The sequence below is a fragment of the Poromitra crassiceps genome (genome assembly GCF_964638095.1).
Source record: "Poromitra crassiceps genome assembly, chromosome: 2".
Taxonomy (NCBI): domain Eukaryota; kingdom Metazoa; phylum Chordata; class Actinopteri; order Beryciformes; family Melamphaidae; genus Poromitra; species Poromitra crassiceps.
This window is the reverse complement of record NC_139624.1, coordinates 90,905,202-90,919,705: the sequence shown is the minus strand read 5'-3', so window position 1 is coordinate 90,919,705 and position 14,504 is coordinate 90,905,202. Positions and strand designations below refer to the sequence as shown.

The window sequence follows — 14,504 nt, the reverse complement described above, 5'->3', positions numbered from 1 at the left end:
AAGAGAGAGAGAGTGAATGCTAACTGCCTTACTTACTCGTCTGCTAGAGTGATCCGCACCATTGGATATCTGCTGTTCATGCTCCACATCAACGCCTGCATCTACTACGTGGCTTCAGACTACCAGGGCATCGGCAAGACCAAATGGGTTTACTCCGGCCTGGGCAGTGCGTAAGTACCATGATGCTCATGCATTCATATTGCAATATTTGTGTGTGTGTGTGTGCGTGCGTGTGTGTGTGTGTGTGTGTGTGTGTGTGTGTGTGTGTGTGTGTGTGTGTGTGCGTGCGCGCGTGCGTGTGAGAACCCAATCGCCAGAATGAAATGTTGGAATTGTACGATTCTGCAATCCACAGATATGTACGCTGCCTTTCAAATGTGAAGTGCAAATAAGACAACTTTGTTATGTTTAGGTAAGTCCAAAAAAAGGGTTAAGGTTCAAGATTCAACATTCAAATTAACTTTATTGTCTGTCACAAAACAGACATTTTCCTTCGACAAGGCTCAAAAGTGCATGTTCCAAAAGACATTAAAAACACAAAGACACATTCACACAAGGTTAAAGGAACACGCCAACACTTTGGGAGATTTGTCTATTTGACATATTCCTGAAGGTAAGACGAGAAGATAGACGTGCAGTAGAATGTAGCAATGTGCCCCTCCTGCTAGTTAGCTTAGCACAATGACTGGTAGTCTGGTATTCTTGTAGTCTAGGAATGGCTGGCCTACCCCCGTTCCCCAAAATGTTCTTTTAAGGTTAGGATTATGCTTTGGGTTAGGTTTAAATCACAAAAATGTTAAATGTGACTCACGGTTGAAATGTAGACTTTGGAAACTCTGTGACCATGACTGGGACATGAACACGGCCCTCCGGTGTGCAAGGCAAGTGTTTACACCATCCAGGGCCGCGGGAAGTACGGGTGCTTTTTTACAAATGTAATTAAAAATATTTTGCAATGCACTATGTTCCTTTCTTGTTTGGGAATCTTTCGGGAAATGATTGCATTATTGATATACTGAAAATGTAGCCTATTTAAATAGAATTATCAACAATAACAATCAAGGAAGTTACATCCTTGTAGGCTAGAGAAGAAGAAGAAGCGCGCATGCGCGCACATGTTGTGTTGAACCAACCAACAACCAATACGAATTGTTTAATCTGGCAATAAAGAAATGTGAACTTGACATGCTATTTTAATAGCCTACTCAAAAATGCACCTCCCACTAGAGAGGAGTCAATGTTTGTTGATATAATCATTGCCATTCAGATCAGAATAATTAGTCTAGTCATTAAGTTTGCTGATAATATTTCTATCATGTTAACTCTGTGTCATGTTAACTGGTGTATTCAGAGCAAATAGGGAGATATAGAGCATTATCATCATGCTATATATCTCCCTCTTTGCTCTGAATGAGTGAGAAAAGGAGAAAATACTGAATAATTACATCACAACAGTATAATCCTAATGTTAATTTAAAATGAGATATTCCTCTAAATATGGCTAAAAACGTCAAATATTTTCCGGCGGGCCCCACCGAGAGTCCCTTCCTCCCAGCACCCTCTGCTTAAAGTGACTTCCAGCGGCCCTGACACCATCCATCCACCCCGACCACAACAGCCTTACTGGCCACTGCGCTATTTCAATAGCAGCCTCAGAGGCCATTTACACCTGGCGTTAACATGCATTTTCTGCAATCTGATTGCAATCAGATTGCAGAAATGGTTGTCCTCTCAATCCGCATAAAGTTGCTGTATCCAGATTGAGAGGACACATTGCATTTACACTTGTGTTCAATGTGTGCACAATGCATCCCTGACCACCTCCGGAGGTGGTTTGGCAGATCAGATTGCAATCCTTTCTTCAATGCATTTTGGGGGTGTTTACACCTGTACTTTCAAGTGATAAAACACAATCTGATTGCAATCTGATCACAGAAAACGCATGTTAACGCCAGGTGTAAATGGCCTCTATGACATATATAACGTTGATACACGTACCTTGAAACGTGATACAGTATCTACATTTTTGATATGTGATATTCTACGTATCTGTGGATTGCAGAAATGTACAATGCCGAAATGTTATTGTGGAGTGTGGCGACCATGCTAGTATATTGCATCTTCTGCATGTTTTGCACGTTGCACTTGAAATTCTCTAAATAGCAGCAATGTGTTATTTAGTAAATACAGTATATAAAGAATTTGACAACTGAACATGAGTTTTTTGTTCCAGTCTTTCCGAATCTTTATAGAGTATCCATTCCTCACATTTGCAAATAAAATCCTAACTGTAAACTCTATTGTAACGTTATTTCCCATCTTTACTGCTGCTGTAGTTACCTCAGCTGCTTCTTCTATGCGGAGAAGTCCCTGCTGATGATTGCTGAGTTGCCATTGCCAGACACCATGTTCGGACAGATCTTTCAGATGACGAACTACCTTTTTGGGGCGTTCTTTTTGTCCATCGTTCTTGGCCAGGTAGCTTTAGTTTACTTTCTTTTTTCTTTTCTCTTTTTAATAAGCTTGCTTGGCTTTGATCAACTTGTTTTGGGATATTTATTTTGTCTTTTCTTGTTTTTTCTCAACCCAATCGCCAGACTAACATGTCAGCATTGTACCTTTCTGCAATACATGAATATGTACATTCTCAATGTAAATTGGAAACAAAACGTCAGCCTTTTATGTTTCTAAAACGTGGCATTTTACTTTTCTCCAAACCTCCAATATCAACGTAAATTTGAACAAAGAAAAGAAAAGCTGGTTAATTTGAAAACTTTGCTGCCTTTCCAACTTTAACAACTTTGGTTATGTTTAGGTTATGTTTTAGTCATATTGAAGAGGCGGATGGCAGTTGGGTAGAAGCTGTCCCTGTCCTGGTACTGCCATCAGTCTTCTGCCATGGCGGAGGGCCTTGAAGAGATTATGTCCTGGATGGGTGGGGTCGGCCATAATTTTCTGAGAGCGCTTTAGCATCCTGACCTGGCAGTGTGTAGGTTAAGGCAGTGCAGCATCCTGGCAGTGTGTAGGTTAAGGCAGTGTATAGCATCCTGGCAGTGTATAGGTTAAGGCAGTGTATAGCATCCTGGCAGTGTGTAGGTTAAGGCAGTGTATAGCATCCTGGCAGTGTGTAGGTTAAGGCAGTGTATAGGTTAAGGGATGGCAGTGTGTAGGTTAAGGCAGTGCAGCATCCTGGCAGTGTATAGGTTAAGGCAGTGCAGCATCCTGGCAGTGTATAGGTTAAGGCAGTGCAGCATCCTGGTAGTGTATAGGTTAAGGCAGTGCAGCATCCTGGCAGTGTATAGGTTAAGGGATGGCAGTGTGTAGGTTAAGGCAGTGTATAGCATCCTGGCAGTGTGTAGGTTAAGGCAGTGTATAGCATCCTGGCAGTGTGTAGGTTAAGGCAGTGCAGCATCCTGGCAGTGTATAGGTTAAGGCAGTGCAGCATCCTGGCAGTGTATAGGTTAAGGCAGTGCAGCATCCTGGCAGTGTATAGGTTAAGGCAGTGCAGCATCCTGGCAGTGTATAGGTTAAGGCAGCATCCTGGCAGTGTGTAGGTTAAGGCAGTGTATAGGTTAAGGCAGTGCAGCATCCTGGCAGTGTGTAGGTTAAGGGAGGGCAGTGTGTAGGTTAAGGCAGTGTATAGCATCCTGGCAGTGTGTAGGTTAAGGGAGGGCAGTGTGTAGGTTAAGGCAGTGTATAGCATCCTGGCAGTGTGTAGGTTAAGGCAGTGTATAGGTTAAGGCAGTGCAGCATCCTGGCAGTGTGTAGGTTAAGGCAGTGTATAGCATCCTGGCAGTGTGTAGGTTAAGGGAGGGCAGTGTGTAGGTTAAGGCAGTGTATAGCATCCTGGCAGTGTGTAGGTTAAGGCAGTGTATAGCATCCTGGCAGTGTGTAGGTTAAGGCAGTGTATAGCATCCTGGCAGTGTGTAGGTTAAGGCAGTGTATAGCATCCTGGCAGTGTGTAGGTTAAGGCAGTGTATAGGTTAAGGGATGGCAGTGTGTAGGTTAAGGCAGTGCAGCATCCTGGCAGTGTATAGGTTAAGGCAGTGCAGCATCCTGGCAGTGTATAGGTTAAGGCAGTGCAGCATCCTGGTAGTGTATAGGTTAAGGCAGTGCAGCATCCTGGCAGTGTATAGGTTAAGGGATGGCAGTGTGTAGGTTAAGGCAGTGTATAGCATCCTGGCAGTGTGTAGGTTAAGGCAGTGTATAGCATCCTGGCAGTGTGTAGGTTAAGGCAGTGCAGCATCCTGGCAGTGTATAGGTTAAGGCAGTGCAGCATCCTGGCAGTGTATAGGTTAAGGCAGTGCAGCATCCTGGCAGTGTATAGGTTAAGGCAGCATCCTGGCAGTGTGTAGGTTAAGGCAGTGTATAGGTTAAGGCAGTGCAGCATCCTGGCAGTGTGTAGGTTAAGGGAGGGCAGTGTGTAGGTTAAGGCAGTGTATAGCATCCTGGCAGTGTGTAGGTTAAGGGAGGGCAGTGTGTAGGTTAAGGCAGTGTATAGCATCCTGGCAGTGTGTAGGTTAAGGCAGTGTATAGGTTAAGGCAGTGCAGCATCCTGGCAGTGTGTAGGTTAAGGCAGTGTATAGCATCCTGGCAGTGTGTAGGTTAAGGCAGTGTATAGCATCCTGGCAGTGTGTAGGTTAAGGCAGTGTATAGCATCCTGGCAGTGTGTAGGTTAAGGCAGTGTATAGCATCCTGGCAGTGTATAGGTTAAGGCAGTGCAGCATCCTGGCAGTGTATAGCATCCTGGCAGTGTGTAGATTAAGGGATGGCAATGTATAGTTTCAGGGATGGCAGTGTGTAGGTTCAGGGATGGCAGTGTATAGGTTAAGGGATGGCAGTGTGTATGTTCAGGGATGGCAGTGTATAGGTTCAGGGATGGCAGTGTATAGGTTCAGGGATGGCAGTGTATAGGTTCAGGGATGGCAGTGTGTAGGTTCAGGGATGGCAGTGTGTAGGTTCAGGGATGGCAGTGTGTAGGTTAAGGGATGGCAGTGTGTAGGTTAAGGGATGGCAGTGTGTAGGTTAAGGGATGGCAGTGTGTAGGTTAAGGGATGGCAGGGTGTAGTTTCAGGGATGGCAGTGTATAGTTTCAGGGATGGCAGTGTGTAGGTTAAGGGATGGCAGTGTATAGTTTCAGGGATGGCATTAAATGTGACTCACAGTTGAAATGTAGACTTTGGAAATGCTGTGTCCTTGACTGGGAAATGAACACAGCTCTCCGGTGTGAAAGGCGAGTGTTTACACCTTCCATCCACCCTGACCACAACAGCTATACTGGCCACTGCGTTCCAATAGCAGCCTCTATGACATCACGTGTATAATAAATGATAATACACATATCTACTGTAGAAACATGAGTATTTAGGTTCAGAAAGGTGATGTTCTGCCTACATATCCATGGATTGCAGAAACGTACAATGCCGACATTTCATTGTGGTGACCAGGCTGTTTTTTCCTTTGGCAGCGACCCAAGCTATTGCAACACATTGCACTGTTCTCTCTCGAGTTTTTTTAAGCAAGACATCTTGCGAATAAAGCATGAAACCAGGCAGAAATATGTAAAAGATAATCCAAACCGTGGCTTGAACTGGGTTCCCTCCCCTACACACGCACGCACGCACGCACGCACGCACGCACGCACGCACGCACGCACACACACACACACACACACACACACACACACACACACACACACACACACACACACACACACACACACACACTCCATCCATCCCCTAAAACCCTACTGGCCAATGATAGTATAGCTTACAAAAGCCGCTCTAATGCCCCGACCCTCTCCACAGGTACCTGCGTTGTTACTACCATGCTGTCCGCAGTCTGATCAACATCGGGGGCTTAGCAGAACCCCACACCGTCTTTGAGATTGCCTTTCAGATGGCAAACTTTTTCATTGGCGTCTTTGTGTTCTCCAGTTTGATTGGACAGGTAACGCAGATAAATGTCCCATCAGATGAACCCTCACCCCTGTGTCTGCCAGTCAGAAGTCCCATAGCATAAGCCAGCCCCCCGTGATCCCCAATTCATCTGGAACCCGATAGATGTTAACATCTCCACTTTAGCATGCGTTACCCTTTTCCTGCCTGTCTCTCGTTGATGTACAGTAGTGAAGTAGTAATAAAGGATTGGAACTTCTGTCCATAGTTGATCATACACCATTGTAGTTGCTCTACCATCACATCATCCGTTATGCAAAACGTCATGATATCATGATATTTCATTAGTTCCCTGTGGATTCTTGACTCTTGATAGTGAAAAATGTTCAAGGTGCGATGTGTAGGTAGCATTGTAGCATCAATAAGTCATTAACACACTTATTTTGAGACGTTACAATAATCACCGTAAACAAACGAGACGACCGGATTGGCAGCCTCTACTACATTTTGACATTGTGTGACACCAGGGTTTATATTGCTTTATGGTACAAATAGAGATGGGTTTACAGCACAAAACAGGAAGAGGGCACCATTCTTCAGTGTAAATGGAGCAAATAGCAACATCCTCTTTGTGACCCTTGGGTTCATGGCAATAGTCTTGGTTATTGGCCAATACCACCATTTCCACCATAGTCTCATTTGTTTACAGTAGCTATACTAAGCTCTCACAATACATTTCACAATATCTTGATGTTTAAAAATGCTACATGTAGTAAATTGAAGGAAGGTACCCAGGACACCACTGCTCCCTCATTCTTGCCTTGTTCTCACCTCAGATGAGAGATGTCATTGGTGCAGCCACGCAAAGCCAGACCTACTTCCGAACATCCATGGACGGCACCGTGGCCTACATGGTGTCCAACCACATCGACTCTCTGGTTCAGAACAGGGTCCGCACCTGGTACACTTACACCTGGGATGCTCAGGGCATGCTGGGTCAGTGTGAACAAAGAGTCCTTGAAGTTTTCATGCTCTCTGATAGCTGACAAAACAGCAGAAATGAAGGCATGGGGGGGCTGTTCTACGTCCAATCCAAGTGTCCAGGAGCCGAGTGCACCAGCTGGGCATAAAAAAGTAGGTCTTAACTCTTACGCCGGTCTTAGCTACGCCCGACGTTGTGATTTGAATTTACACCGAGTGCACCAAGCCTGACTTAACATGGTCGTAGCTGCGCCCGGTCTTTAGGCTGCGGACGTGCGTGTTCACATGAATACGTGCTTGTTGCCAAGCAACACACTTCTCTCAGACGAGCTTGAGACAGCTGACAGACAGCTCCAACTCAGCTCAAACTTATAGAGTTGTATTCAAAGCATAGAAACGTTCTCACAGCTACATTTAACAGCGCCAACACAAACAAACAGAAACAAGATGCATGGAATTTGATCACAAGTGCAATCAGTACTGAATGCGATGGCAGACTGCGCACTGCGGGCAGTTGGCGAAGTGAGGAAGAAATGGAAAGATCTTCCGATGCATCAGCTGTTAAAAACCTGCCGACAAGCGGAGGTCCTGCGCCCAAAACGTCTATTTACAGCACATATCGATCAATATTTTTGGAGAAGATTCCCCCGCATCACAGGACTGAACGGCACTGACAGCACAGAGCTGTCAGTTCCGACAGCGCAGATCAAGATGAGACAGCTCTCAGTGAGTTCGCCTTGGGTGTAACTTTTACGCCTGCTCCATACCAGACGTAAAAGTTAAACCCAGGCGCAGCGCATACAGGGCTTAAGACTACATGGTGCACTAATCATAAAATTAAGTTAGTCGTAACTTTGAGTTCTACGTCGGACGTAGGTTACACCTAGGCGTACGCCCAGCTGGTGCACTCGGCTCCAGAAGTCACCGCACTTGCAGACTGTGATAGCCAGACCGGAGGCATTATGGTTTCGGGTTGTCCGTCCGTACGTCTGTCCGATGTTCGTTAACATGATATGTCAGGAACGCCTTGACGGAATTTAATCAAATTTGCCTCAAATGTCGACTTTATTAAGGATGAACTGATTAGATTTTGGTGGTCAAAGGTCAAAGTTCAAGGTCACTGTGACCTCACGAACGCCATTCCCAAGTTCGTTAACGCGATCTCAGGAATGCCTTGACAGAATTTCTTCCAATTTGGCTCAAACGTCCACTTGTACTCAAGAATGAACTGATTCGATTTTGGTGGTCAAAGTTCAAGGTCACTGTGCCCTCACGACCACTATTTCCAACCTTGTTAACACGATATCTCAGGAATGCCTTGATGGAATTTCTTCCAATTTGACTCAAATGTCAACTTCGACTCAAGGATGAACTGATTAGATTTTGGTGGTCAAAGGTCAAGGTCACTTGACGAATGCCATTTTCATGCTCATTAACGCGATATCTGAGGAACGCCTTGAGGGAATTTCAGCAAATCTGCCTCAAACCTCAACTTGGACTCAAGGATGAACTGATTAGATTTTGGTGGTCAAAGTTCAAGGTCACTGTGACCTCTCAAACACCATTTTCAAGCTTGTTAACGTGATATCTCAGGAATGCCTTGACGGAATTTCTTCTAATTTGCCTCAAACGTCCACTTGGACTCAAGGATGAACTGATTAGATTTTGGTGGTCAAAGTTCAAGGTAATGTGACCTCACGACCGCCATTTCCAACCTTGTTAATGCAATATCTCAGGAACGCCTTGATGGAATTTCTTCCAATTTGGTTCAAATGTCGACTTGGACTCAAGGATGAACTGATTTGATTTTGGTGTTCAAAGGTCAAGGTCACTTGACGAACGCCATTTTCATGTTCGTTAACGTGATATCTCAGGAACACCTTGACGGAATTTCTAGGAATTTGCCTCAAATGTCAACTTGGACTCAAGGATGAACTGATTAGATTTTGGTGCTCAAAGGTCAAAGTTCAAGTTCACTGTGACCTCACGAACGCCATTTTCATGCCCGTTAACGCGATATCTACGATTCCCGGGTCCTCCAGTCTGCATGTCGAAGTGTCCTTGGGCAAGACACTGAACCCCAAATTGCTCCCGTTGGTGTGCCAGCACCCTGCGTGGTAACCTGCCGCCATCGGTGTGTGAATGGGTGAATGTACCTACTGACTGTAAAGCGCTTTTGATAAAAGCGCTATATAAATGCTGGCCATTTACCAGTTTACCATTTATCTCAGGAACGCCTTGACATAATTTCATCAAATTTGCCTCAAACGTCCACTTGGACTCAAGGATGAACTGATTACATTTTGGTGGTCAATGGTCAAAGTTCAAGGTCACTGTGACCTCACGACTGCTCGTTTCATAAAATTTGCCTAAAATGTCAACTTGGACTCAATGATGAACTGATTACATCTTGGTGGTCAAAAATCAATGTTCAAGGTCACTGTGACCTTACCTTACAAACGCCATTTTCTAGCTCGTTAACGTGTTATCTCAGGAAGGCCTTGATAGAATCTCACCACATTTGGCTCAAACGTCAGAGTCTGGACAGACATGGATGTTGACTGCTCATTTGTTGACGTAGGCATATATCCGTGGTGCGGTCGTTCTATTTTTAATGAGCCTTAATGACTTGCAGCTGGCGGGGGCAGAGTTTCTGCAGGCAGAGAAAGGGAGGATTTTTCTCCGTTAGGAAAACAGAGAGAGAAGGTAAACACTGCGCATGTGCTTATATTAGCGAGATTATATATGATACAAAGTGGGTTGATAATTGGTAAAGCCACCCCTTTAATTACCCACAATTCTTTGCAATACGGACGTGACATAGTTTTTCCACTTGCCGAACCAAAAGAAAACTTATTATGAATGTGTAAAACAATGACTTTATTAAAACATTAGTTGAATCATCTAAGCTGTAAATAATATTCAACCACATCATGACGCAAAATATGTAGAAGTACTACAGACCATAGAGGAAAGCAAAATACATTATTATTGTTATGTTTAGTTTTTTAGGATCCCCATTAGCTGCAGCAAATGCTGTAGCTATTCTTACTGGGGTCCAACATATAAAAATATACAATAGATAACATGTACAATATATTCATTACAACATAATAATGACATAAAACTATAAACTGCACATACAGTACAGTCATTCAATAAATGTAAATTATATAAATGTCCTTTTAGTTGCCATTGCTCTGAATGTCGTAGACTTAAAATCATAAATTTAGTCAGTTCCATGCTTTCATATCATTGGCAACCACAAACAAGAAAACAAAACTACGGTATATACAGTATATAAATAAGAAAAATAAACTAAAAGAAAAAGAAAAGATAAAAATAAAAAATAAAATAATTAAAATGTTAAATTAAAAATTTACCTCCATTGTAGTCTTTAGGCCTGTCTATCAGTGACTTATTTATAGCCTTGTAGTTTCTCGCCCTTGCAGACTTGAAATTATGACATTGAACACGTCACGGTACGTCGGACTGAAGTTCGCGAGCCCTCAGTCCGTGAGCCCTCAGTCCACAAGTCAGAGGGTGGACATTTGGATTGGGTCCGGTCCTACTGATGTTACACGGGACACTTTGTGGCGCTCAGATTCTAACATTTTGTCATGGTGGTGTGTCATCTTGATGTTTGCAGATGAGTCCGAGCTGCTGGATAAGATGCCTCTAGTGATGAGAACAGCCATCGCTGTGGATATCAATCTGGCGACCTTCCAGAAGATTGATCTTTTCAAGGTGACTGACAAGCGCAACCATATTCAAACACACGCCAACACCATACACTCACACTACTAACTGGACAACAGGATTGCATGATGATGTGTTATTTCAACAGGGCTGTGACCAGCAGATGATGGTAGACGTGTTACTGAGGCTCAAGTCTATCGTCTATCTACCTGGAGACTTTGTTGTGAAGAAAGTGAGTGTATATTAAGAGCTATTATTATTATTATTATCATTCATTATCATTGTTGTTATTATTATTGACACAAAATATGTGCAAACAATAGCTTCAATCCAGAAATATCATCCTTCAAATTCCCATATCAGTCAAACCCTTGTGTAAATGACTATATGGGGAAACATGGTTATCTCTGCCTTAAACCATCCATTGTAGTCATCTTTTTGCCTCTGCATGGCTCACCTCTCTGTAGGGCGATATCGGTAAAGAGATGTATATCATCAAAAGTGGAGCGGTGCAGGTGGTGGGAGGACCTGACAACAGCATCATATTTGTCACACTGAAGGCTGGCTGTGTGTTCGGAGAAATCAGGTAAGAGTTTAATTGTGTGACACTTTGCTATTGTTAGGCTTAATAAAGCCTCAACCTACGGTTCTGAATAATGTTTTTTTTTTCCAATATTTTATTTTCTATTTCTTATAGAACACAAACAAAACAAAACAGACACAAGAAAAGAAAAGAAACAAAAACTTACAACATAATGAACATTCAATATTACAGTGGTGCTACCAGCCACGTAAGGTGCTTATGTGCTTGTAAGTGATGTACTTGAGATCTCACACAAGGCGTCTATAGGAAAGTCACCCGTTGCCCCTAACCTCATCGAGTTGGGCTAAAAACCGGTCCCATATGGTTAGAAAGACTGCAAAGGCTCCAGTGAAAAATATTTATAATTTATATTATAAATATTTTTCACTGCAGCCTTTGCAGTGTGCAAGCTGTTTTATTTATTCACTGTTCCAGCCTCTCTCCAGCTCTGCACCTGCCGGATTCGACCTGGATGTGCGTGTTTTTAACTTTTCTCTCCATCCGTATAACAGAGATCATGTCCGTCAACCACAATTGGAAAGAGGGTGAAGAGGGGGACTTCCGTTCCTTAAGAATTAGTTTTTTGGCAACAGTTGTCCCCAGTGATTCGATTTTGGTGGTCAAAGTTCAAGGTTACTGTGACATCATGACCGCTCGTTTCATGCTCATTAACGCGATATCTCAGGAACGCCTTGACGGAATTTCATCTAATTTGCCTCAAACGTCCACTTGGACTCAAGAATGAACTGATTACATTTTGGTGGTCAAAGGTCAAGAGGTTACTGTGACCTCACGAACACCATTTTCAAGCTCGGTAATGCCAGTAACACCTTAACAAAATTTCTTCACATTTGGCTCAAACGTCAAAGTCTGGACAGACATGCATGTTGACTGCTCACTTGTTGGCGGAGGCATATATCCGCGGTGCGGTCGTTCTAGTTTTTAAAGCTAGCTTGATGATACTTTTACCACATGAAACTAGAAGACCTATTTTATATTTAGAATGTAAATTGTCTATAAAATAATATAATTTAATGTAATTTCACATAACATTTATTTTTGCCCCACGGCCATCCATCCAGATAAATTTTGGCCCTTCATAGGAAATAATTTGGGCACCTCTGCGATAGAACTATGGCAAAATCTTAGCTGGTCACACCTCCTTTTCAGACCGGCACACCCATGAGCGCAGATGGGGGCGCAAACCCAATTCATATCTTGCCCCACGAGCACACAGCCTGAAAATGGCACGTGCGTGGGTTGGAAGATGGCAAATTATAGCCAGGGCAGACGATAATGCAATGTTCCCCACCTTTGCGCAGGCGGACGATAGGTCATCTCTGCCTCCAAGAAAACCAAGATGATGACAATGCAAAAATCAAGGCTTCAAATCGGGAGTCTAGAAATCCCGTCACGGTGGCTACGTTCCTATTTTTATAGTCTATGGGCCTAATGCACAGCCTCTGAATAAAACTTTTGAATGGTCATTATCAGAGTAAGCATAACCAGGTTAACACTAGATTTCTGCTCAATCTTTGCATTTACATGGGCATATACAGTACATTCCATTCATTATATTCACCTCCTGTGAAGATAACAGTGGTCACAAACAGTGACTGATAGTACATAGAGGTCACGTGGAGGCTGGGTTTACCCAAAGCTAGGTGCACTCCATGGTGTGACTTTACAAAGCAGAATATTATGCAGAGAAATGCCCTCGGGCAGAAATATGCAAGTGAAAAAAGGGGAATAGTCAAACAAAATGTGGGAAAATAAGTGTTTTGACAGCTGTAGAAGCAGGTAATCATCACAGTACATTTTTGTTTCCCATCAGTACGAGCATGTGATAAACGGTTTGTTTGTGCAACCAACGCTTGACTGTGCCAGCTGTTTACAGTACTTTGTGAAACTGGAACAATGGATAGGCCTACCCCAGACAAAGAACACCATATTACTGGGTCTTAAAAGAGCGTTGTGCAGGTTATTATTATATAACAAAAATAATAATCACATTTTGGGCTCGTGATTAGTACGAAAATAAATGTACGAAAAAGAAAATGAAAGCCCCCAGGGCAGAAATATGGAGATAAAAGGTGGCATTCTAAATGTAACTATAAAAATAGTTGCTGGACATTCTGCTGGGGCTGACACAGGGATGCAAAGTCATGGATATTGAAAAAGGTGACAGATAACAGGGCAGACCTAAAACCACTCAGAAATCCTCCTACTTTGGAATGAAAAAGGTGACTGTCACTTAAAGGTGGCTAGTTCGCATCCCTGTGATATCACAGGTGTACAGTTCCATTTCAGTGCCCCCTGCAGTTTCTAGATGCAGCTATGTATGATTTGGGGCGGCTGTAGCTCAGGAGCGGGTCGTCCACTAATCGCTTTGGATAAAAGAGGTCGGTGATTAGATTCCCGCCTCCTCCAGTCTGCATGTCGAAGTGTCCTTGGGCAAGATACTGAACCCCAAATCCTGATGGTGTGCCAACACCCTGCGTGGTAGCCTGCCGCCATCGGTGTGTAAATGGGTGAATGTACCTACTGATTGTAAAGCGCTTTGGATAAAAGTGCTATATAAATGCAGGCCATTTACCATTTCACCCCCAACCCCCCCCCCCCCCCCCCCCCCCCCCCCTTCACCATGCCCTTCAAGTAATTTTGATTTTTCTTTCAGTCTGTTGCAGTCTTCCAAAGACGGAGGGAACAGGAGGACAGCTAACGTCAAAGCTTACGGCTTCGCTAACCTCTTTGTCCTGGAGAAGAAAGACCTGTTTGACATCTTGGTTCACTACCCAGAGTCTCAGAAGGTGTTGGCCAGGAAGGGCAGGTGAGTCCGAGGGCTGGCTGAGGAAAATGGAGGGCTTTCAGCTGGTAACACGCCCCGTAGTATCGGAGGTCCTCAGCTTTGGGCAATAATATTTAAGAACCGTATTTCTAAAGTTACAACTCGGCCATACAGTGTCAGCTTAATTTCTGTGCTGTTTTTATGTGGAGACTAATGATTTTTGTGTTTAGCTTGTTAGTTACAGTAGCTAGTCAAGGGTATAGGTATATTTGAACATTTGATGTGCAAAATAACTCTAATGCTATGTGGCTACTACTTAGTAGTACTTAGTAGCAGTAGTTCAATTTTATTGTGTTTAATAAGACTACTATTATCACCATTAGTTGTTTTGCTATCTGACTAGTTAGCTAAGACGCTAAAAATAAACAAATAAAACAAATTGTTAAAGTCCCTGGAAACCAGATTTTTTTATTATTATTTAGCATTTTGAGTTCATCACATCACAGGAACCTATGTTAATAAGCCACCAGCCAAATTTGAACGATGATGAATGTCG

At 43.3% G+C, this 14,504-nt stretch overlaps 1 protein-coding gene across 1 annotated transcript in view; it reads left to right on the top strand.

The window, feature by feature from the left end:
* cngb3.2 (cyclic nucleotide gated channel subunit beta 3, tandem duplicate 2) overlaps positions 1-14,504 on the top strand; it is a gene marked incomplete at both ends in the record, with an annotated part of 33,361 nt that overhangs the window by 17,788 nt on the left and 1,069 nt on the right. Inside the window, 7 exons of the mRNA XM_083631844.1 lie at positions 48-170; positions 5,808-5,949; positions 6,734-6,893; positions 10,528-10,625; positions 10,726-10,809; positions 11,045-11,163; positions 13,838-13,990. Coding sequence (XP_083487970.1) covers positions 48-170; positions 5,808-5,949; positions 6,734-6,893; positions 10,528-10,625; positions 10,726-10,809; positions 11,045-11,163; positions 13,838-13,990 — 879 coding nt within the window. The remainder of the gene's footprint in view (positions 1-47; positions 171-5,807; positions 5,950-6,733; positions 6,894-10,527; positions 10,626-10,725; positions 10,810-11,044; positions 11,164-13,837; positions 13,991-14,504) is intronic.